General features: G+C 33.6%; 1 protein-coding gene and 1 pseudogene across 1 annotated transcript; both read left to right on the top strand.

Moving 5' to 3' along the window:
- Nucleotides 1-6,670: 6,670 nt before the first annotated feature.
- LOC129302024 (peroxisomal fatty acid beta-oxidation multifunctional protein-like) lies at nt 6,671-13,603 on the top strand (annotated as a pseudogene).
- Nucleotides 13,604-19,861: 6,258 nt separating this feature from the next.
- Nucleotides 19,862-26,108, top strand: LOC129302419 (protein EMBRYONIC FLOWER 1-like). The gene is made up of 6 exons (XM_054941295.1): nt 19,862-20,130; nt 21,015-21,202; nt 21,678-22,036; nt 22,124-22,225; nt 22,387-23,690; nt 24,211-26,108. Exons 2-6 carry the CDS (start codon nt 21,105-21,107, stop codon nt 25,837-25,839), a joined length of 3,492 nt encoding a protein of 1,163 aa, XP_054797270.1. The 5' UTR covers nt 19,862-20,130; nt 21,015-21,104; the 3' UTR covers nt 25,840-26,108.
- The last annotated feature ends 818 nt before the right edge of the window (nt 26,109-26,926 follow it).

The following is a 26,926-nucleotide window of genomic DNA, read 5'->3' as shown; positions in this document are numbered from 1 at the left end:
TGCCTTGTAGTTCTGATTAGTTGAGTCAATTATTTCCATGCCTTCATGGGAGCTTATATGGGTTAGGGGCGGGCGTTGCCCGTAGCCAGCAACTGAGACATCGAGAAATTAATCAGTATGATTTTCTGTTTGAAGGTGGCAGAGGCATTGATAAAGCAATTAGCTTGAAGTATTTTTCTTCGCTTGTCTATGATTTGAAGTTAACTTTTGCTACTCTAATTATTTATAGTTTTTACTCGGTTCACATATTCCCTCCAGTCTTTTTTATTCATCACGTTCTAGAAAGTTTTGTTGATCCTTTATATAAATTACTTTCATTTGATTTTTATGACCTTCAATGTATAAGTTCAAAACTACTTTCTATCAAATTCTAAAAAGTGTAATATTTTAAATTTCAAGAAAATTTTTTCTACATATCAAATCACTCTTTTTTAAATTTAAGAGCAAAGTTGTAAAGTCATTTACTTTTAAGATAATTTTATTATTCTAACTCACGCACCTTGGTTTTGGTGAGTTTGAAGTAATTTATAGCTATATTCATAAGTAATTTTGATAATGGGTTTCCAAAAATGATTCCATCCAATGTGAAATGAATTTCTTTAATCTAGTTTAGATGTTAATGCTAAGATAGTAACGACTAATGAGAATAGTCGATCTATATGTCCAGTTTAAAAACTGAAATTATCGACTCTAAATTTGAGGACGAAATTCAAATCTATATAGAATTTGACAATTTTGAGTGGGGTAATTAAGTTGATGCAAAGATTCAAACTTAGGTTGATAACTAGGTTTCACCCTGGGCTGTGTTGCACGGGAAAGCCTAATCATTTCTTTCTTTCATTCTTTTAACAAAAAAGAGCCTATGCCAGTCAAAGAAATAAGTGGATAATATGATTAGAGTTTTGAATATAAGTCTGTGTAAATGTAAAAAAAAAAAAAAAATTTTTAATAAAGTTACTCCCCAATAAGTCTAATAATATTTAAATTTTAAAATACTTTTTTTTATTAAAAGGATGTCCCATTTTTATCAGCATAGATATTTTTTTAAAATTAATAACAAAAGTTAAAACATTTTAAAATTTTAATATTTATATAAATATTAAAAGGATTTAATAATTTAAGATATTAGTAATAAATTTTAAAATATTTTTAATTTTTATAATTTTATTTTTTAAAATATAAAAATTAATATTTAAGAGGTTAAAATTATGAAATTATAAAATAAATTTTAAAATTAATTTATAATAGGATTAAAATTTTAAAAATTAAATTATAATAAATTAAAATTGAGAGATTAAGTTATAATTAAATTAAAATTTTTTAAAAAGTAAATATTTGTTGGAACAAAGGGCAATGAGTTGGGTTGACTTCAAATGATAGAGGCTCGCCACAACACAGTAAGGATTTGCAATGAACAGTTAAAAACGGATTTATTTTTTTTAACTTCTAACCTACATTGATATTCTCACCAGCTGTTGGCTGAAAGTTGCAGCACACAGCAAATAGTGGAGCCCTGTGCTGTGCTCTATTGCACCACCATCCTCAGAAAAATCCTGACATGCACGCACACAAAGTTCTGACATATTTGACACTCAACATCTTTCACTCTTGAAACTGACACCCCTCGATTTGAAGAATGAAGATAAAGTTATTTGGACTCCCTTTGCCCTATTGTTTTCATCCAGTTCCTTCTTCGTTCAAGACTAGAATTCCATTATCACAGTACCTGCTATAATCTGTGCCACTGCTACTTCTAGTTGCCAAATGTTTCACAGTACCTAATATATCTCCACTCGACAGGGAAATATTACACTGACCTCAACCTATAAATGTTTTTTTTTTGTTTGCCCCTTCAAATAGCTAATATTTCAGGACATATAGCTACTGATGGGTGTATAACTGATTAAATGTATACCATGCAGCTTCTCGATCGATCCAGCTTTCTTTTCCATATCTTTCAAAGACAAATAAATAATGACCATACTGGTATTACAACGACATGCAGGCCTAATCGATGGTTAATTAGCTTCCTATTTCAAATTCTCAACTTCAGGAGACAGCCTCAATTCACACAACTTTGCCAAGATGAAGAACGTACTCTTGCCGTCTTGTTCTTTTACAATAACTGGCCTTTGAATTAATTTGTTTCATTATTAATTAATATTATATATGGACCATTTTGATATGATCATATACTAGGAAGTCCTCTCACGTGACTGGGTTGTCTTTTCTCACACACCTTACGTCCGTGGAGCTACCGAACACGCTACATTATCATTATTTTCAAATTAAAGCTCATCTAACTAATTAAGTATGCGTTTGAATTAACGTTGGGTAAAACTGAGTTTGGATAAAATTGTTTTGCATATATGATCTTTGGGTAGAATTGATTTAATCAAAATACTTAAGGAAGTCAGAATTGCTTATCATATAGTAATTAACATGATTTAAAAGTTCAAACGTGGTTTTTAATCAAGGAGGGTGTCAGGTAACTTTTCTAAAAATAGCATTTAGGGATCCAAATATGTTTTTTTTTTGGAGAGAGAGATAATGTTTGGATAATTTTTTTTTTAAAAAAAGAGTAAAAACCACGTTTGGGGCTTCCAAAATTGATGATTACCCTCAGCTTCAATTTCTATCCAAATTAAATAGGCACTATATACCCCTATGTTTTTTGTTTTTTCAGTTCCCTTTCTTGATACAACTAATGACCAGTTTATGGGTGGTAAGGTATACATGATCCATAGGCATGATTTGAGATTTCAAATAAAAGAATCTTTTCTTTAGTAATTACACTATGTAAATTCATCTTATGTTTTAACTCAAAATCTCTTAGACATTGTGTGGATTAGTGAATGTGAATTTTAAATCTAAAATTTTACATTTCAAATTTCAAATTATCCATATATTTCAAATTCATAAGTCCATAAATTTTTAAGTATCCAAATAAATAATTTAGTCCCAAATCCAAATTCATATGTACCCAAACATAATATAAATACTAGATTTGAGTTACATATTCTTCTAATTATATATCTCTTTTTCAGCATAATTTTGACCAATGCGATACTTTTTCTTATCTTAGCTCATGCTTAAATTCCAACAAATTCATTCAATTTAATTCTAATCGGAGAAGCTGTGTCCTTCCAAGAATATTCATTCGAACCCTACTGACCAAGTTAGTACAGGTTGATATGAGATGAACATTTTGTAACGACGTCATTTGAGGTGCAAAATGTTGTTACAAACGCAGTAGTTTGGCTGTCAGGGTCAACATGAATAATAGAAAATAAGCCATGGCCCTAAGTCAAATGTATATTTTATAGAAGGTAAGGGCATGTTTGGTTTGTGCTCCCATTTTTTATTTTCAAAAATTATTTTACAATACAGTTTTCAAAATCATATTTCAAAATAAAGTAAAATGAAAATATGTTTCGTTATATTAATTTGCAAAACAGTTTTAAAATAAAAAAGATTGAAGTGATGGTTATAAGCAATTAATGATAGTAATTTATGATAAAATTGATTAGGTAATTGTAATTTTTAATAATTAAATAGTGTATTTTGAAAACAAGATAAATAAAATCAAAACAACTTGAAGTTGTTTCTCTTTTTTATTTTTTAAAAAAATTAAAAATAGTTTTGAAAACAATTAAACTGAAAACATTCAAACAAATTTTTAAATTTTTTATTTTTTAAAACAAAAAACAAACAAGCCCTAATTATTTTTAAAATTGTTCCTTCCCATTCTAAAACTATTTTTATTTAAGATTATCATACATAGGTATAAGTTTCTTATAAGTCAAATGAATTTTGGGAAGAGAAGAAAGAAATTTTAAAAAGGCACGCGATATTTTTTAGAGGGGCGCAGTTGAAAAATTTAAAGGAGGCTAATTAAAGTTTTCAAAGGCATAATTTATAATTTTCTCTCATCCAGTGACCACCACCTTATACGTAGGTGATGATCGGCCCCTTTACAGGGCAACAATTAGTGCGTTTGATTACCTTTGACATGACACATTAGAAAAAATGGCACGAACGGTTTTCTTTTTTCGGAAGAAAGTCAAATTTTAGCAGAGGATGTACCAACTGACATATAGTAACTACAAATAGTTTTATCATTTGATGAATTGAGGTCACTCCCTCTGTACTATAATATAAGAACATTACTTCAATGTTACAAAACAAAAAAGTTAGGTAAAATATTGATTTCTTAATTGTTTTACTTAAATTTTAGTTATGATTTTCTAATACTTCTTAATACTATCAATAACACTTTAAAGATATATCATATTTGTACGTAATTGTATAAAATAAATATTTCATATATATTTTTTATTTTTTTATTAGGGTGATTTTGTTGTATCACTCAAATATGAAACAAATAATTTCAAGATTGTAATACATATTTATTGGTTTTTAAATATGCAGTGCTCGAGGCAAAAAAAAAAAAATTGGATTGTGACTTTTGCATGATGAGGTTTATGAAGGACATTATTATCTATAAAGACAGTATAATTCTTGAGACGATATGTCAACAATAATCACTTTGTAAATGCTGATAAATTTAATTTATTTAAATGAATTTATGATGGATAATTTATACATTGTAGTACTATGAGGATTTTTATGTTAAAAATTTAGGAAAGTACAAATAAATAAGGTTATTGAAGAGTAGTATTAGTACGTGTTTCAAGTGTAGTCCTCACAGAAAAACAAAAAATCAACAGAATTAGTACATTTTTATTAATTTCCATTACTTGATATTAGTTGATAAATTATTTTATTTTAGAAAACTCTATACATTGATCACTTGATGAATTATAATAAGAGATTTATTTCTAGAAACGTTAGAATTGGTGCCTGATCATTACTTTGTATAGCTATTATAGGCAGGCTACTATAAAAGCCTTCCTTTAAAAAAAAAAGAATAAATTATAATTATTTACTTAACCATCATTTATTCAGGAAATAAATGACAAATAAATTAAATACCCATCATTTATAGTCACGATAAATATGGGTATTTAATTTACATGACATTTATGCTTTGATATCCATCTAGGATATTGGAATTTACCAAAGAACAAATGATGGAAAAATTAAATATCCATCATTTATAATCATAATAATAAATTATGGGTATTTTAAATATCCATTATTTATTCTTTGCTACTTTGCAAAAATGACAAAAAAGTATAATTTTAAATGCTAGATTATTTAACCATTATTTATACATGAGAATAAATGACAAGAAAATAACTATAATTTATTTGGGGGGTTTTAAATGATAGATGGTTGAGAACCTTCATTTATAGGCAAGAATAACTGTCATTTATGTCTGTTTTGTAGTAGTGAATGACAATTGAAATTCTAACAATAGATCAATTTTTAATATGAGTGATGAATGAAGATGGAGTGGAGTTAAAAAATAATTATAAAACTACTTAATGCCTTATATTTTGGATCAAACATAATTTTTTTAAAGATATCATATATTATGGTTCGGAGCGAATATAGTATAACAAATAATATCCGTTCATCGAAATAGAAGACATGTGGTAAAATAAGAAAGATGGAGAGGTAAAGCTTGCATTGGCCATAATTCAAATTGATTTGAATATGATAAGTGGCTTAAACTCATTCGCCCAATGAATGTCTCAATTATAACTCGTCACACTTGAAATTATCAAGATACATTTTTCTCAAAAAAGAAAAAAAATTACTTACTTTTGGTTTTTACAATTTATGTCCATGCAATGTTAATCCTTATATTTTTATAGAGATGTCAACATAACACAAATGATGTTGATAATGCTAACATGTCTATTAATGCCATTAATTGTGTGCTTAGGTGTCAAATGAACGCAGATATGAATTTTTTGATAAGCAAAAATAAAAAAGCTTATATTAGATGAAATAAACAAGGCTGGCCTGGACTCTCTCAACTTAAACGGTCAACACCACATCCCTTGTTTCTATTAATGATTTTGCTCTTTGTTTATTCCGTGAGATGGGGTGGTATTTTTCTCCTTTTTTATTTTTATCTGATGTAAGCATTTTTTAATTTTTGCTCATTAAAAAAATCATATTAGCATTGGTTTAACATGTAAGTACAAAATTAACGATGTTAATAAGTCTGTCAGCATTATTAATACCATTTGTGCTACATTAACAGCTTTTTAAAAATGTAGGAATCAACATTATAGGTGGAGAAAAGTATAAAGACCTGAAACATAAAAAAAAAAAAATACAAGGACTTATACTAAAACTCAAGCAAAGTATAAGAATCAAAAGTAGTATTTTTTCTTAAAAAAAAAAATTTAAACAACTCTTAATCTTCATCTATACAACTCAAGCAAAGTGTAAGAACCAAATTTGAAATTTTGTACTTTTTTATATATCATGTGATAAACTGTCTAATAATTGTTTGATTAAATTGAAACGGCTGTTATCGCGTGCCACATGTGGACCATTTATTGAGTGACTGGAAGATAATCAAGGCAGGCGTGGGCCGCGGTGCCGCAGTTTAACTAACATCTTTAACAGCGTTGTTCTATGTACATGAATTGGTTCCAAAGCGTTTAGAGTACGTGTGATAATAGCTTCAATAATCCCCACAGTGAGTAACAAGTTGATCAAACGAGCCTCGTCTCGTTCTGAATCAAGCATGATGATGGTGAAGATGCAGGCTGAGATTGACGGTGTTGCTGTTATTGCTTTATGTAATCCACCCGTAAATGCATTAACCCTCAGAGGTATGTCTACAATCTACATATATATAAATTTTCTTAATTCTCTTCTTCGATCTTCTTGTCATGCAGTTTACCTAGTCCTAGTTCTCCAGAAAACACGTAACTAGGTTGTTCCCAAATGCACTTTATAGTTTTCCCTTACTCATCAATTCTGTATAAAATGAAATAGTGCTCCATATATACAATCAACCAGAAAATTAATATATGATCATCCTCTGTGCAAATTAAACGAATCGGAGCACGCCAACTACTATGTGTATACTTATATATATGTTAAGATACGTAGTGTGTACTAATTGTCTGATAATTAGCATGCACGGGCCATCGTCATCAAATACGTGCTTTAGATTGCTGGGTAATTAATGTCTGTGATAACTACAGGTCTTGAGGAACTAAAGAGCAAATACATGGAAGCAATGGATCGAAAGAGATGGTGTGAAGGCCATTAACTTGACGGGTAAAGCTTTGTCTTCACTTTTTAATTTCCCTTGCTAACTCTTCTTAATGGTTGCTTCTCCTGATTTCTGATGAATTTGCCGGTTTAGCTTCATTTATGTATCCCACTTATAGAAGTTGATTAAGTCTGGTGTATACATGATATACTCTAGCTAGTTTCTTGGTAGAATATAGATGCATTTGGCATTGTCTTTCATCCAACATCAAGACAAAAAATATGCATTCACTTTAGCATCAAAATTTGAAAACAAATTAAGCCCTTTTCTCTCCCCCTTCCTTCAATAATGTTATATTTTGTGAGCAAAATTTTTAAGCGTTATCTGAAGAGCTCAATCTTACCATATTTTAACTGATCGTCTCTCTGTCATACTCTTAAAATTAAAGGTGACGGTGGAAAATTCTCTGGAGGTTCGGGCATAAATGCGATGCGGACTATGCAGAAAACTGGTAATAATAATATATTCTTAATGAATTTAATTTGCTTCACGTCTCATAATTTCATACAGAATTGTAAAGGTAATTAAAAATTAAAGAAAATTAATCATTTGATTCTCATAGTTTTGACTTAGTTGTAATGGAGTCCCTGAACTTTGATTCATTATAATTCAATCCTTAAAATTTTAACTCAATTGTAAATCAATCCTTGAACTTTGTTGCTTACAATTTAGTCTCTAAAATTTTAACTTTTTAAATATTGGTCCCTATATTTTAAAAAATAAAATTATAAAAATTAAAAATATTTTAAATTTTTAATATTTATAAAGATTAAAAGTGTTTAATAATTTAAAATATTAGTAATAAATTTTAAAATAATTTTAATCTTTATAATTTTATTTTTTAAAATATAGAGACTAATATTTAAGAAATTAAAACTTTAGGGACTAAATTATAAGAGAAAAAGTTTAGAGATTGATTTATAACCAAGTTAAAACTTCAAAGACTAAGTTATAATAAATTAAAGTTGAAGAATTGAGTTATAATTGAGTCAAACTACAAGGATTAAATAATTAATTTTTTTAAAAAATTAAAATAACAAGTTTATAATATGTATCTGGTAATAAAAAATAGTTGAGTCCCTTGCTAAATAAATTATTTCATGAAATTTTTCACCTTAGTTAGGCATCAATTTTAATTAAATTTTTAATGAAGTTAGTTTGACTGATAATTCAATTCCCCTCCACTTTGTAGTTGTCAACTGGATTTGCAGGCCGGTGACGTCTCAATTGTAGCAAACATATTATCTCGTGATCTCGTGGTTAATTAATGTTGTTGAAGGTCTAAATTTTTTTTTAAAATTCTGTTTAAAATTGCAAGTTCTTGCCCTGCGTTGATTAAAAGTGACCTTAATTAATCGTCTTTTTCTTTTTGGTGACTTTAGATGGCAAAAAGCTGTGGGTCGCTGCCATACAAGGATATGCCCTTGGACGTGGTCTTGTGTTGGCAATGATAATCAATCTGATTTTGTTTTTCCTCTCAAACAAACCATTTTCAATCTCTTTTATTCTTCCAACCAAAAAAAAAAAAAAAACACAAAGTACACGCACACAGCAAGTTCTTTTTTTTTTTAAAAAAAATTGTGTAATGTATCTTTAAAGTATAGTTAGATATTAAATGCGAATAACTTTTTTTTAATGAAAATTTAAATATTAGTTTGTTACATTGTGAAACAATTTAGTTTAAAAATTAATAACTTTTAAAAAGAATAATTTAAATAAATTTTTTGCCGGCAATAATTTAAATAATTTAAAAAATTAATTACACTCAGACTGAAATTATAATAACATAAATAAATTAATTATCATTTTCTTACTTATAATTTTTCTTAAGATGAGGCGGTGCATTTTGTTACCCTCGGCCAAATGTGAATCTGCCATTGCCTCCACACACGCTTACATGCACGAATGCAGTGCATACAAATATAAGTAAACAAGCACGCGCACGTGCGTGTTCAAAAGTAATGGTTGTGGTCACATGGACAAAAAAATATTAACATAATTTAAAAAATATTTATTCTTAAATTATAAATAATAAAATTCAATATATATATATATATTTAGAGATCTTTATATAATTATGGAACAGTACTACTGGTGAATTAAATAAGGATGTGAGCGGGCATGCAGTGCACGTTTTGCTAGTCATGAAGCAAAACTTGGTTTTCCTGAGAGCTGACTTTTGGGGTCATTCCTGGATGCGGAGGTATTTGTAATAACTCGTATACGTGAATAAAACCCTTACCTTGTATTGTAGCTTCCTCTGAGCTCTGACTATACGATGTATCCGTAGTTAATTATAACTCATTATTCTATTTTTTATTTTTCTAAGGTACACAGCGTCTTCCTAGGCTTGTTGGAGTTTCCAAAGCTGTCAACTTGTTGATGGTAAATCCATATAACCTTTATTTGGAGGCTACAGATTTAATTTTGTCATTATATAACTTCAATATGGGGCCACCTGTGCTCCAAGCTAAACAGTAACAGGACCAGTTAACTCTTAGAGTGAGCACAACACCTCGAAGAATAATAGGACTATAAATAGTGTCATTGACTTTTTTAAAAAATTAATGAAGATGTTGCTTGTTAGTAATTCTCTCCCACTAGCTTAAGTAGTTCCTTTGGAGGAAGCTTTATACAAACACCGTTCTGTAAACTTAGAAGAGTTCAAAAATGTGATAGCTGCCACAGATAGGTCCTTCGTGTCTGGTCAAGCTGGTAACGCTGTTCTTGCCAATCTTGTGAACCAAAGAACCCTCCACACTAAAAATTTTTTAAACTAGATATACACATATGTATGTAAGATAGGCACAGGCACAGGCACGGAAACGCATATTACCGCACGCTTTGACCCTTCATTTCTTTTCAAATAATCTCTGCCGTTAATTTAAAATTATTTTTTAAATATTTTAACATTATGTTTATAAATATATATATATATATATATATAAGAATTATAAAAAAATATAATATTAAATATGGACTGTTTCTTATGTTATTAGAGAATAAATATTACAGTACTCATCACCCTTGATTAGATCTAAATAGTCCAAATTTAAGTTTTTTAATTTATTTCATATTTATAAAATAAAAAAATATGTAAAAAGTATATAAGTCTTTAATAAATTTGTTTATCATGTCAGTACAGATTTAATCTAAATGATTCAGTACTATCCAGATATATTCTAGATAATGCAAATATAATTTAAAAGGTCCAATTTAATATTAAAATTTTTATAATTTTAATTAATTGATCATTTAGATATACTCTTAACAGTTCATATTTAATATTATAATATTTTATAATTTTTATTTTGATAAATTTAATGTAAAAATATTTTAAAAATAATTTTAAATAATTAACAGTAGACATCATTTGAAAAAAAAAAAAATGAAGGGCTCAGATCACCCATAGGAGTGATGAGCACGGGGAGGGGAAGGGAATAGGGCTGATTGACGAAGTCGTATCAGCGCTAGAGCTGTTACTAGTTTCGCTTGTCTGGGCTCTGGACATAGTTGAGGGACGTAAATGCCGCACCTAATCACTCTCCAAAATTGATCAACTTGGTTCACTGCTCACCCATTTGGCCTCCTCAACACACACTCTGCTAAGCCCCATCACAAGGCCTGTCTTGATGTCATCAGATACGGTATTGTTTCTGGAGGTTATCATGACACACACACACACACACACACACACACATATCACGTCAGTTCCATTTCAAGTGTTTTTGGTTCTGGGATTCAAGTTTCAGAGCTTTCAGTTTTGGAGTTTATTTAGTGATATATATATAGCTAGTGTCTGTGTACGAACTTTGCCGGAGGAAAAGTTATTCGAAGAATTGGTGCTCTCTGACACTGCAAAGGCATTTGTTCACTTACATTTTGCTCAACGAGCGACCTTGAGCTTGTTTTTGCGTGATTGGATTTCAACGATGGAAAGTTCCCAATAATTTTTCCGAACCAAAGTCTCCGATATTTACTATACAATATTCATTCTTTTGTTCTCGTCGTAACGTTCAAGCATATAATTAATATGATATGACATGATCTTTAATTAATTTGAAAAACAAAGTTCATATATATATATATATATTGAACAGTACGTGGTTTTTAGTTGAGAAAATACGATACAGGCAGCTGGCATTGCTGATGAGGGACTTACGCCACGCAAAATAAAGAAGGTTCGGGTGATTGGTGGTGGATTGATGGGTTCCTGTATTGCCACTGCTCTCATCTTGGCCAACATTAATGTTATACTCAAAGAAATAAATGCCGATCAGTATCTTCAAAAAGCTATAACAAAAAATACAAGTTTAGTGTTTCATTCATTAGTCTATCAGCTGATGAGTCCATGTACGACCGACAGACATATTATCTGTTATATATGTAGCTATAATTATATAAAAATTCTGTATTAATGATTGTATGAAAACAAAAGGATTATTACATTTTTCACTTGACTAGTAATGCGGATTGCCGTGTGCCAGCAAATCTGGAAGGACTGCTGATGAGGAAAGGGAAGCTTGGACACGATAGAGTAGCGAAGTCTCTTTCGATGCTTAAAGGTGTTTCAGATTACTCAGACTTCCAAGACTTGGAGACGATTATTGAGGTATATCATCGTTCTCACTCATTCATCTCTGACCTTCTGGTTCCTCATAAATCAAACTGTTTCATTGCAATTCGCACGCCTTCGTTAACTCACAGCTGACAAGCTAATATATCTGTCGATCGAGATGAAGTGGAAATACAGCAATCATGAAAGGGTAATATTTTTAGCTTCATCACTACAAAAAAATTGACTATTTAATTTGTAGGCTGTTTATGAAGAAGTGTCCCTAAAGCAATCAGTATTTGAAGAAGTCAAGAAGAACTGTCCTGATCACTTTCTTGGCGTCAACCACATCATCCATTGATTTAAATCTAATTGGAAATAAGACCAGATCTCAAGATTGAATAGTAGGAGACAATTCTTCCGGTCAGAAAACATCGGGAATTTTTCAGAGCAATGAAGCAAATAATTTATATTTATCTATATGAAGTAAAACTGTTATATATCTGATATTTTCTCTCGCTAATTGCAACCCAATCTTGCTCATATCATGCCTCTCCTGGAAATCATAGCGATAGAGAAAACCAGTCCGCATGTGGTGGCTGATCTTATGATGGTTGGAAATGAGAGCTCAAGAAAGTACCTGTGGTTGTCAAGAACTGCCCTGCTTTTGCTGTTAATCGCTCTTTCTTCCCATATAAGCAAGCTGCTTTTTTCGTGGCTGATTTGGGCGTGACATCTTTAGGATTGACAGAGTAATCACCACATTTGGAATCCAATTGGGCTTTTCCAGTTATGTCCCTACGAGTGATTCTTCATTCCAGTTATTATTATTGAATCAACCAAGACACTTGAAGGAATTTGTGTTTGAATATATCTAGTATCTCTTCTTACAGGTTTCATGTCATTACTGGATATGGAGTAGCCCTAGCTGCTAACAAAGAGATTGACAAAGCCTTCTCAGATCGCGCATACCTATCTCCTCCACTTGATCTTTTGGTCACCAGTGGCCGAAAAGGTGCTCATACAATACATTAATATATCATGTCACAAATTTCTTGTAGCATCCATATTCAAGCATCAATAATTGACGTGAAGAAATCACTGAAATGAGCAGTTAATAATAGATACGACACTGTTTCATCACCATCAAATGTTCCTGATATAAGCCTTGGAGTTAAGTGAAATTATTGGATATGTGCATCATATACTTTCATAGGCAAAATCAATGGAAAGGGATATTACATATACGAGAAGAAGGGCAACCCACCGATTCCTGACCTATCTGTGCTGCCAATTCTTGAGGAGTCCAGAAGAAAGATGAACATCAATCCCCCAAGGACAGGTCCTTCAACCTCTTAACATATAATGAACATTTAATTCGCTCTTTAATTTCTCTGTGTTATGAACTTATGATTGATATTGACAGTGTGTGACGCTGACTGACCAGGAAATCGTGGAAATGGTTTTCTTTCCTGTGGTGAATGAGGCATGCCGTGTCATATAGATGAGGGTATTGTTGCTATATAAAGCTTCCGACCTCGACGTTGCTTCTGTCCTAGGAAAGAAAAATTTCCATCTCACCTGTGAGTTACTATGAGAAACAGCCATGATGATATTACTTGATATCCATATGCGCTTGCGCGCATGTATTCATAGTTGTGGGAAAATATTTTGAGGTCTAATTTCTAGTTTTAGGTTCAAAGGGGAGGAATAATCTTTTGGGGCGATATAGTATATAGCTAGGACCTTAGTGCATTCATGAAAGTCTGGCCAAGTGGGAAAAGATGCATGGTGGCTTTTTCAAACCATCAACATATTTAGCAGAGAGAGCAGCAAAATGAAAGCTACTGGTGGGCAAGAGCTCACACGATACATAGATGACTCTCAAATGAATTAAATTGCAGATACATAAAAATTTTACACTGAAAAGATGTCTGTTTTTGCTACTTTTCATTGTCCATATTGCAGAGTGATCCTGCCCCGTCACCATATATCTTTCAACTCCTAGCTTGCTTGGCAAAAGCTCTCACGTACGTGAAGTTATACCTGATTGGGTGAAGTATATATATCTATAATAACTCTGCTTCACATACAAGCTGTGAAAGTTAAGTGAAACGATACAATTTCATCTCGGTTCTCCGTGCGCAACTTTTTTTTTTTTTAAAATAAACGCTGTGTTTTACGAGCTCACAAAAAAGTAGCAGCTCGATCACTTCGTTGAATGATATTGATGAATCCAGAGAGTTTGATAGTATGATAGTTCTGGAATGTATCGGTGTCTATGCAATGTATCTCGCTAATAAGTGAGTGATACATTCTCGAAAGAAAAACATACTATTGACACATCAGACGTCGGACACTTTTAAGACCATGCGAATCATGGGCTTTAATTTTCCTCCGGATCGGACTTGCAATATTTATCTTCCGAATTCGCTTTACCCATCAATTCCAATTTCCGCTGCCTCCAAACTTGGCCAATTTACATACATTAATCAATTTAGTGGCCTGTAATTCAAATAGAACTAAGAAAGAATCAAGCAAAGAAATAATAATCGGGTCACAAATTTACTGACCCCTTAAATTAGAAGCTTGAATATTCAATAGAGGGAATCCAATTCTGCTCTTACGTAGCGAAGACGTGTGATGAAACATTGGATTTCAGAGAGCTGGCGGGTGAAGAAAAGCTGAGCCGCACGTGGAAGGGTACAAGTGCACGTGCGAGAAACTGAGTGGCGGCACGAAGGATAAGAAATGGTCGCACGTGGCACCACTCTCGTTCTTTGTTACGTTATTTATGTTCAAATAAAAATGGTAAAATTACATTGAAGTCCACAAATAAATTAATTATTATATGATGCATTACCCCACCTATGGGATAAAGGCTTGTTGTTGTTGTATTATATGATGCATTAATAACTGAACTAAGACATTAACATCAGTATATGTGAACCTGGATGTAATTCTCCCAACGGAAATACAAGCAAAAGAAAAGAAAACAAATTCCAGTTTTAGACCTCGCTGGAATGAAACTCATGTATTAACAGTGTTTATGCATGGTTTGTCAATAACATAATTTTCTGGTGCGTCTGAGTTACCAAGTAAAAATAGAGATATAAACCTTTTATCTTACACATCCATCCTATTTAAGACTAATTGTATTTTAAACAATCTTTAGGTGAATGCAAACCTCGTGTGGCAAATCAGTGTATTTGCAGGGAGCTGATTTATATAATGGATATATACGAATACAACTAATTCATCGCAACGATATAATTAAATACATATAGATTCAAATACGTGATAACTTAAATGAGTTAAATTCCGATAATTGATCACCAATATTCCACACACACTTTTGGGTCGGTCACTTTGGTCTTCCCCATGCTCGCTTTTACTGTAGATGGAATTGAGGTTCAACTTTGTTTATGTGAAGTTGGATTTGGGTTTGAACTTTTTTTCAAACTTTTTTTTCAAACAATTAACAAAAAGTTCAATTGAGTTTAATTCTTTTTAACTAAACCTATTACGTAACATCTGTACAAATAATGTAAAATAATGCCGTGTATGAACATAAGTATATTTTATATTTTATATATTATATATGACGATGGTTTAAATTGAAATTGAAATTTCCATCGGGAAAAGAATTGACACCTAGTATCTTGACTTGTCCGTTTTCAAAAGCGTGTTACCAAATATGATGATAATTAAGTCCACTTTCTACTCATAATCGTACATGGAAAGAGACGAGACCCCAAGTTAGAAGTTAAAATTAATTAGCCCCAAAAAAGCATAAGTTACAAAATGGATAGGTATTTTAGTCTTATTAATTATTTTTGCCTTTAATTGATGATGTCGTCAACGTGCAGCTTATTTTTGTGTGCTTAAGAAGTTCATATTTTGTTTTATCAGTACGATTAATCTTACACACACAAACACCCACCCATATGTAGGTAATGAGATACACACACCCGCATAAGCACAAAACAGCATCAGAAACTTGCAGAACGTCCCCAGAATACAGATACTGAAGTAAAACTTTGCTTCTCTTTCTACTTAATTCCTGATTCACTTACAGAATTACGTGGGAGGAGACCTTCATTGAGAGCGAGATCATGAATCATGATTTCTCAAAAAACGAACTGCATAACGAGCACGGTTAATTATGTGTTATAGCCCAACTTGATATTTGTACGTGTCTAATCAACCTCTCATCATAAATAATAACCTTACTCTTCTCGATCGCACACAGGAAACATCGTTCAAATTTTGACCAGAGACATGATCGACGTTCTTGACATCGGTGCTGGGAAATACCTTGCCATTCTTTTACATGACCGAGGTTCCATGCTTGATAATACCGTCTCATTCAATTCGTTAATCGATCCATGGAACGGGACCAATCACAGACATCCCTAAAAAATTACTGGTTTCCTTGTCTACTTCTGGACAGTCATATATAAATATATATATATATATATATATTAAAATGCTCCTCATCACTTTAAATTATTGTTGTTGTTGTTAGGTTAATGTGTGTGTGTGTGCGCGTGTAAGTACTTAAACCATCAGACTGATCTAGCTCTCGCAAAATATTTATTCGAATAAATTTTACTTGTTAGATCATCACAGGTTATCTAGCACAATTGATAGCATTTAATCAATTAATATATAATACTGATGAACAGTATATTAAATTATACAAGTGAAAATAATTTATATGATAGTGAATGTGTCCCCGATCAGAGCTCGTACTAGGTTCCGCAACTTTATCAGCCATTCCATAGTGGAGTGGTTGGCACTGGCAACCTTGTGATTATATAATTGAGAATCGTCATTGCGAAGATGTTAGTTCATCTCTTGATTAATTTAGTCAGAGACAACCGACTTGATTTTAAAAAAAAAGGATATAACTAAACTAGTAATTTTAAAGAAAGTTTGTACTAACCAAAAGAGGAAAAAGAAGACATTGAGTGGAAGGTTTAAAGAAATGTGGGTGGGGGACAAAGCCTGTCTCTCTGTCCGGTAAACGAACAATATTTATTCCTCTTCCTGAAGTCTTCCACGTCTCCAAAAACAAAAACTATCATTTTTAAATTGGTTTACGGTTTTTGAACAAATTAATATGGAAGAAGCCCTAATTTTAAAAAGGGCCATATATTCATGGGGAATCTAGATCTTAAATCCTGCACTTTATAGTAAACAACACACAACTCTTGCTTCAATATCACTGTGTCTGTGTTCACACTTTCTTCTTTATCCTATATATATATATATATATATATTAACAGAGATTAAAGTGAAGTATTTGGCACTAAAGTGAAAGATTGTTCCACAATATATAGCTTGGCTTAGTAACGTAACATACGTACACACAACAGACACCGCACGAAAAAGTGAACGATGCTTTCTTTCTTGGCGCGTGATTCATTAATTCGCTAATCAATTAAAACGGAACCAAAAGGTGAATTTGAGTTATACATACGTAACTGTTCAAATATGCTGATTGATCAAGGGTTCATTCTATCTGTCACAGTTACAAGACGAACAATTATAATATTCAGATAAAATTTAATTCTTGGCCAACTTTTCACCTGGGTTTTGGAAATTTATTAGTTCTTTTCGTTTAGTGAATTGTCGATAAAAGTGATAATCAAACCGATCTTACAGGGGATTTGAATCAGAATCATTGGACACGTATGTATGCAAATAATCATTAAAGTTTCGTCGAAGCGAAGCTTTTAGATCAATTGCGCCATATATATAATCATTAAAAAAAAATGAAACCTTCGGGGTTAATTATGGTTCATTTTATTCGAGGGCATGTTGTTCGGACAGGTACTGTAATATTTTGTTGCAGTCTTTTTTAGTACGCATGGATTCATACGCATAATGATGAATAGGGCCCTCTGATCTTGCCACTTCTTAAGATTTATATGCGCCATTTCCGTCTCAAAATTCAACCGCAATCTCGTACACTGTCACAGAAAAGCAAAATATATCGGGAATAAATTATTAACACCGGCTAGATATCTTTCAAGGAAATGTACAAATATCACATGATAATCTCTCAAAAGAAAACCGAGTATTCATAAAGAAAATCGTAGGAATTATCGTATATGATTATAGAGTGAAAGCTCGAACAAATTTGTGACTAGTTTTTGTTCTGGGCTTTTCTAAACTTTAATGCAGATGAAATTGAATGTTCTGTATCAGTGGGATCCCTATTTCTCTCTCTCTCCTCCCTTCCCCCCTCTCTCTATACATACATACATACATACATATATATATGAGTTTAAATTTAATATATGAAATAAATCAGTACACCGTATAAGTGTCAATGTCACCCATAAAGAAACTTGCTCCACAGTGGTTTATTCCTTTGTCTGCTTTCGAAGCAAAATTTTGCTCATCCTCATATATAGCAAAGAAACTTTCGGAGGAAGTTAATTGTTACACATACTATTTTATCTTGAGCACTGAAAAGGAAGTGTTTTATTTATTGTGGTGATTTGATGACTCGGTTCTTTTCCTGCGTTAGCAAATATTCTTCTCTCTATAATTCCCAAAACAAGCACAAAGAGAAGTGATGAGACGCGTATGGATTGGATGCATTTTCTGGTATTGGAAATATTGTTCGGTCGTTGTAATAGAAGATACATATATATTTGATATTTATTATATTTAACTAAAATAACATGTCAAAACCTGAAGGAAAAGTTAAAAAAAAAAATTGTTCGGTCGTTGTAATAGAAGATACATATATGTTTGAATTTTGTTTCATTTGTTTGTTAATAAAAAAAAATATACTTGTAATTTTTATAGTTGTCAAAAACATGCCAAACTGTCCATTTTTTAATTAATGCATATCAACCCGTTCGTCCAATTCCTTGCATCATTAAAAACTAATCTTTGACTAATCTTGCATTGGTCCATGCGCATATACAAATTTCCTGAATCCAAATTTATAATACTGTAATTTTAAAATACTGTTGTGAGAATTAGGATCGGATAAATATCCAGGTTTGGTTAATTCTCATTAAATTAAAACTTAGGTACGTACAATGAAAGAATGATAACCAAATTGAATACTGTAAATAAAACTTTAAATTTAGTCCTCTGTAGTATGATACGGGGAAGAAGATAATTATGCTACCTACCCCGAGAGATTAGACTGAATATTTTTCTTCACATGTAAGAACAGGTTTATTAGTTACATCTCCCTACGATGGATCGATCTACTGGAGGGTTTCTTGACCCCACTCTCCGTATATCATATATCATATATCCTTATGATAAAAATTTTACTGTCCATTTGTGAAATAGTTTAAAATTGATTTTGGCCCTCTTCTTTATTTTAGTTTCAATTAATCCCCCCTAATAAACTTTGGATTCATCCTTGCTACTAATCATCAAGACGGTATACATGTATAATATAATTATACCAATTAAAAATTTCTGATTCAGAAAACTATAGAAATGCACACACAGTGTATGCACAAAAAGGTACACTTTGGCATGAATTCGAAATATTACACAACTTAAACACATACCAAAAATAACAACATGCAGAGTATCTCAAAACTCTTACATTACAGGGCGCCAACCTTATCTTCTTCCAATGAATGTGCGTTGCAGATGTTAGGGTTACGTACCCCCTTCCACCTCCGTTTCACCCTCCACAATGGAACCTAGGGTTTGAAATCGCTGTGGAACCACGCCCACTCTTGGGGACATTCCGTGTACAGCACGCACCAATGAGAACCTTTTAATGTGCAGAGAGCATGAGCACCTTTAGGCTTTTGGGTTGACGGGACAGGAACAAATTATTAAATGGAGAACCAAAAAGGGTAGAGAGCGTGAAAACGACGAGCAAGTGACCGTATCTGATTTTTCCCCCAACCTTCCCATCTAGGGTTTCTTTCGCGTCCACCAGCGCATTTATAAATGGCTGGTGATAAGAACCGCACATTCCTGACACTTGTCGTCTTATAATTGGGTGATGCTTTTCTGTCTCTGACATTCTCTCTCTCTCTTAACAATTTCTATATGTATGGATTATGACATGATACGGCGTTTTTTAGTACATCAAACAAATACATCACCTTCCTCTCAGGATTAAAGATCTCACCTTCTCTCTCTCACGTTCCTTCTCACCCCCCGAAACTATCGAAAATCCCTCTCCTTCTCTCTCTAGGGTTTTCGTGTCTTTCGCACTCAAAATTGTATGGGCCAGCTGATAAATCCAACTGCGGAGCCAAGCTTGATGTCGTGTCCGTCAAATTTTCCGTCTTTCGGTTTCGTTTCTTGCAAGAGGCGTTGAGAATCGGTGCCTTCCTGGGATTGGATCGTGGGGCTGCGTCTTCAAGTGAGTTCTCCTTCTTCAAATTGTTCTTTCTTGCTCTCTGACTTTATAGTTGGTGATTGGTTTCGCGTTTATCGGGACTATTCTTGGATGTTGGTTTGGGGATCAGTGTACTGTTGCAGTTGGGCCAGTTCGGCTTTTACTTTGTTTTTGTTTTTTCTATTAGCTGAGTTTTGCTTTATTGCGGCCCTTTCACGCTTTTTTGGCTATTTGACTGCTATCTGGATTGTTGTCCTTGTGGTATCAACTCATTTCGAAGTTGGTGAGAGGTGAATCGTACTGTCCACTGAACCCTAAGGTTTGATTGGGGGGGTCGATGCGCATCGTTTTGTGATCTAAAATTCAACTTCTAAGACGGGTTCTTGGTTATTGATTTTAGTGATATGATATTTGCGTTGGAAGAAGATTGGTTTTGCCTTGGAATTTAGAAAACCCTAGGCATATGGTTGGACTTATTAGTCCCTGGTATCCAACCTTGGGTGAACCTAGATGGTTGGGTTGGCGACCTGGTTTATATAGTATTGTAATTTGAACGATAGATTACTAACTTTGAGCTCCTGACTGACTGGATTTATTGATGAGAAAGCTAGGGTTTATGTACTCTCATAATGCTGATGTTTATCATTTTATGTGCCCAATCACTTTGTATGAAGATTTGGTTGGTTATATTTTAATTTAGAGTGTCTAATTAGCCTGTCTTTCGGCTTTTATTTGTTATCAGCTTTGTATAAACTCTAGTTTACTGAGAAGCCTGCTTTACCATACTTTTGGGTTTTGGTCATTGATTATATAGATCACTGCTATTCATTGATAGCTTGACTTAATTCCTGGACTCTATTTTTTTAATTTTAAAATTTAAAATTCTAATATGTAAATTGTTTGTGAAGAGGGCAACACTTGTGCTTCTAGCTGGAGACGGGCAAGGCATAGTTGTGAAGAATCATTTTTAACAGTGATTCTATACTGTGATCGAGTTCATGAGATCATATATCAAGATTGATTCACTCTTTATAGACCTTACTGACTATTTTGACCAGAGCATTGATCCAGGAAAATGTGAACATTTCTCAATGCGGTAATCCCTTATTATTTTAATTTTGTCAGATCACTATCTTTTAATAATTTCTTAGATTGCATGTAGAGCCTTGTCTGACATGTTTGACATAGGAGCTTGAAAATCAGGTAGTCTTTGTTTGCCTTCATTTAGTTTATATCTTACAGCTAATGCCTGGAGTTGGATCGCATTATCCTAGTTAAATGGACGATCTTGATATATTTTTTTAGCAATATAATATATATGTGATTTACAACTTCCATGAAGTGAATTAATTGTGTGGCGATGATGACTATCATAAAGAATTAAATGGAATGATGCCTAAATGTGTAAGTTCTAGATGCTATATAGTCGTGCACAAATTTCCTTACAGTGAATTAGGGATAAATATTGAATTTGAACTGCTAGTGCTGTATCTTTTTTCTTTTCATTATCTTTTGGTTCTCTTTCAGAAAATATTTCGTTGCCATATTACTTTTATGTCTTGTTAATGCAGCGGATATGTATCTGAAATTCGCCAAAAAGACTGGAAATTGTGTTGGCCATTTCCAATACTAGACAACCATAATGAGTCTGAACAATTACCATTGCTCCCACCATTTGATGTACCAAAATTAAGTTGTCAAAGCTGTCAGCAAGAATGTGCTTCTGAAGGCAGTCATAAAGATGAGGGAAAAGACCTCAATTGTAGTGCTGCAGCTCTCAATTCTGATGCTCAGCAAGCTCCAATTGCTGTCACTTTTGAGGGAAAGGAAATTGATCTTAACAATTCAACTAACCTGGGTAATGGAAACGATCATATAGCCTTTAGCAATGAGAAAGAAAAGAAAGCTGAAGCTGAAGAAAGCAGAATAAGTATACTCAACCTCATTTCTGCAGAAGTATCTTGATCACTTTTCACAGTATACTTTGCTTGATATTTCATGTTTTTTGTTTCTCCAGACAATGAGATTGGTATGGAGGGTCTCAACCATCAAATATCTAGTGTTTCATCTCCATTAGTTTGTGAAGAAATGGGACAGGAACGACAGACAAATAACAAAGGTAGGTTCAGTTGGAGAGCATGAAATCAGTCAAGCAGTAACTTTTTTATGATCCTTTTAATCTGAAGTGACAACTTTATATATATATATATATATTATATATTTAGATATTAAAGAAATTATGATTTCAAAGACATCGACTCATACGCATTTTTGAGACAGGTGGGGAAGGCAAAGAAGTTTTTGAGGTTGAGCTTGATACGGGGAATCTCAAGCGCAAGGATAAGAGCAAGAGTTCTGCTGAGACTTGCGATGGAGGAAAGCCTGCTTTTGCTGATAATCAATGCCTGAAAGAGACAGAAAAAGCTTGTACAGAGTTGGAGAAAGGCACCATATTTACTGAGGCAGACAAAACAGTCGATCACACATCTGCACTGCCTCCACCAGATTCAGTTGCTTGTCATGAAACTAAACCAGGAAGTACTGATAATTTGGTCAAAAATGAATTTCAGGATGAACATCTTGGAAAGTCAACTGGTTTGCATCGTAAGAAACCTCGAAAGGTGCGCCTGCTAACTGACTTATTAGGTGGAAATGGTGAGACAAAAACTGAGCAAATTGCTGTACAAGGATTCCCATTTGAAGGTACTTCAATTCACCAGGGTCAGGTGAATGATCAAGGAGATTTGACAAAAATTGCTCAGAGTAGGAAACGGAAGTTTATTGTGGATGAGGAGCAGATGGTTGAGACTGAACTTGAAAACTTGAAGGAAAACACAAAAACCATTGACCCTGTTCTGAATAATGGATCTGAAGATGTATTTGCTGGAACAGATACTCCAGATTTTGTGAAGAACAACGGGTGTAAGTCAGAAATTGAAAGAAGCCATACTGTGGATATTAAGAAGAACAAAAAGATCCAATTTGTCGGCAATCACTTGATATCTGAGCCTCAGAAAGGGAAGCAAAAACAAAATCAGGACAGAATGGATTTTGCAAATGACGGGTGTGCTTCTAGAACTACTTCCAAATTTGCTCATGCTCCTGCATTTGTGGAGAAAGGGATGAGTAATTTTCCTTTGCATGCTCCAAGAACAGAAAATGAGTCCAAATTTTCCAAAGGAAAAGGCAAGATGCTACAAGCTGATCAAGAATTGCCTTCTGTTTGTTGCCAAAATAATGGCATGCTAGTAGAAAATTCGTTTGCACATAAAACTGAAAAAGTAATGCCAAATATGTCGCCAACTGTTCCAAATCACTCTGCTGAAGGTTTAATGATCCAAAAAAGTCTGGAAGAGGGACTGCATCTTTCTCTGAATAGTTATTTGGCAACACAGGATTACAACAAAATAATACGTATCCATGAAAATGAAAATCGGCTACCTTTCTCATCACCTTCTCAAGAGGGAACCTCGATAGCACATCAGTTTGTAAGGAAAGAATGGGAAACCAATGTTGTTGGAAAGCCAATCATTCCGTTCGAGCACATAACGGATGATATTTCCAGAAAAAGAGTTCGTTCTGAAGTAAGTAGCTAAGAAAAACCCCTTTAAAGCATAAATATTCTTCTCAGTTTGAACAATGATCTGTTTTATGATTTTTCCTCTCTTTTTCTGTGTCTTTAAGAGTACCATGGAATCATGATGAAAATTGATTTTGATGGTTTCCATGTTATTCCATCAGTCCTGCACCCCTGCCTTAAATTTTTTATAGCAATTGTTTTGTTGTGTGAGCTGAGTATGAGCCAGCGCTTAGTCTTTTATTCCGGTATGTACTTGTACAATTTCTTGGAACTTTGCCATTGTGAGCTTGATCCATTTTGACTTGAATAAGATGGCCACATATGAAGCTAAATTGCATTTTAGTCTAACTCATTGGCAAGCAAACTATATTTATAATTAAGCCACATTATAGTTGCTTAGCATTCTACTAGCTGTTCATTAATAAGTTTTTGATGATGTCTTGGTAGTAGCAATATTTCCTCTTGTAAAGTTCTAGTTACATGTTAGTACTGAACCACAGCTCATGATAATAATTCTCTTGCAGGAAATAACTGGTGCGAGAAACATGGAAGAAACTGCTGGAGCTCTAGAACGAGTGGGTATATTTAACCGATACAATGATCAAGCACCAGACACGGGTTCTGAGCAGGAGTCAGGAGATGATGATGATGACTATGAAGAAGAGGAAGATGACGACGACGTACCCATGGACATTGTAGATTTCATGGCTAAGTTTCAGTACTTGAGGGGTCTTCCTGATACTAAAAAAGAAAAGCGCTTGAAAAGATCCAGCATCAAGAGAAAAGCACAAGTTGGCAGCACTATAAATGGGAAAGGGGAACATAGATTATTGAAAGGTGACCAGAAGGAAATGGCAAGGGAAAGACGTGGGGATGATAGTATGGTCATGAGAGGAAAGAATGCAAGGTCCCGTGAAAGAAACTCTGTTCATTGCTTTTCTTCATCTGAAGGCGACCCATTGAATCTGAGTAGTCTCTCTCAAACTTCCCTCTATGGGATTGAAGTCTCCCAGCCCCAAATGAAGCCATCAAGTGTATTCCATTTTTCACCTATAAGTTCCAGCCAACTTGGTAGTGCACAAAATCATAGGTTAAATAGGATTACTGCAGAGTGTGGATCCTCTGATCCTGCGTTGGAATCCCGGGGAGGATGTAGCCTACATCAAACTATTTTACAAGATGATGACAAGGCTTCTCGTGCTTGGGGATCCTTGACTCCGAATCATGTGTCCCTGGGATATGATATTTTCAAAAACAGTGTTATTTCCCAGTCTACGAGCACAAAGGATTTGCAGAAGCAGAACATGAAGAGGGATATTGACATCAACCGTATAAATTTGAATGCTGTTGACTATGAAAAGCTTAATAGGGGAAGGGTTCCCGGACCCTTGAGCAGGATGAATGCAGAATACCCATTTCCCTGCAAACATAATGGGATTGAACCCCTTCAAAAGCTAAGGGAATCTCAGCACATGTATTCCAACGAGACGATACCTGCCATGCATTTACTTAACCTTATGGATGCAAGCAAGCAGTCTCGTACACCCTTCAATACAAGTGTCAATGCTCAAATGCTTAAGAGGCCTTTATATCCCGGTGATTCCCATGCTAAGTTGGAGATAGGTACATCTAAGGCTCCCCTTGTTGGTTCCCTGAAACGGCCATCGTCTGATTATTTTGGTAAAAGCTACCCATCAGAGAAGCAACATGGCTGTTTTGGCTTTCCTACGCTTGGTGCATCCTCATCTGTTGGGCAGGGTGATAAATTTGTGGGAACTACTAGTTTCAATGGTCGAATTCCCTCCAAGTCTGGAATGAAAGATAGGATGAAGAGCTCCGGCTCAGCCATGCATAATAGAGGAAATGCTCAGCAGCTTAACTGGCCATATCTTGAAAAGGAAACTTCACTGCAACGTCAATTCAAAGTCCATGATACTTGTGGAACCTCAATGCCTGTGAGAAAAAGTTCTGGTTCGAACATATGCAGCATCAACAGAAACCCTGCTGATTTTACCGTACCGGACCCCGGGAATGTATATATGATCAAAGGCGAAGAATTGAAATTTGAAGAGGCAAGTACGTCCAGGAACAGGCTCGACTTGCTTGCTTTGCATAGTTGCAGACAGCTGAAAAACTTGAAGCCAAGTAAATAGAAAGAATACGAGGGACATTGAAATGTCGTAGAACCTGATAGGTGGTGGCTATCCAGCATGTCTTTTTTACTTTTATGTTGATTATAGAAGTACGAAGTCTGCCTTATAACCTCATGTTACAGTTTTAATAATATTTAAGTTATTTGATGCCCATATTTGTATGCTGAGGAAAATTGTGTATTAGCCTTGCATCAACATGTTCTTTAAGAATATCACATTGCTTCCTCGCACACGAGACGGACCAAAACTTCAATTCGTTTGCTGACCAATTAATGTTGCGAGATCTACAAGTGATTGCTCACATTTATTTGTTCTGCTCTGTTGGAAATAGTCTTTCTTTCCCTTCAATTTCTTTGAATGTTGCAAAAATCCATAGTGATCTAGGCACTTCAAGCTATTACTTAAGTATAATGTAACTGCTTTTCGGTTCATATATGCCAGGGTTTCTTTCTGGTGCGGGATAAGCACTCGTTATTTTAATTATGATGTAATTTACTTTTATTAAATCATGCCATGATACCGATCAAAATAAAATATTAAAATATTATTTATGTGTTGATTATTTCATTTGTTAAACTCATCAAGAGTCTAATATTGTTTCACGATCTAAAAACAATCTCCGCTTTCAGAACAACCACCACTTACCTAGAAACATATTCATCCAAAATCTTAAGGGTATCAAGCCTCACCATCCTATACTAAACCTTCAAAAAAAATACAATCACGATCTATGAGTGTGAACTCATGTTACTATAATCAGGGATCTATGAGTTGAAGTATTAAGGAGTTGAATATCCTAAAGTGACTTGAAGAAGCCTTACCTAAATTAATATATCTTGAGATACATAAAATACAAGGATCTCAGGATCTGAGAGTGCATGAGACCCTTGTGGTATATGGGAAAACGTAGTCTCTTGAGAATTTTTTTAAACAAAAAGCATAGATATTTTCTCAGCCCCAGAAGAGAGGAAATTATAATGGACTGGGTGGGGACACATGGAGGCACACGAAGACTGATGGACGAAGCTTCTGGTTTTCTCCAATTGGTAGAAAAATGCATAAGCAACCGCTGCAAAGTTGGCTCTAC

The sequence above is a fragment of the Prosopis cineraria genome, unplaced genomic scaffold (genome assembly GCF_029017545.1).
Source record: "Prosopis cineraria cultivar Desert tree isolate PC_DT_omini unplaced genomic scaffold, ASM2901754v1 PC2, whole genome shotgun sequence".
NCBI lineage: Eukaryota > Viridiplantae > Streptophyta > Magnoliopsida > Fabales > Fabaceae > Prosopis > Prosopis cineraria.
Note: the sequence above shows the minus strand (reverse complement) of the source record. Positions and strands in the feature narration are given on the sequence as shown.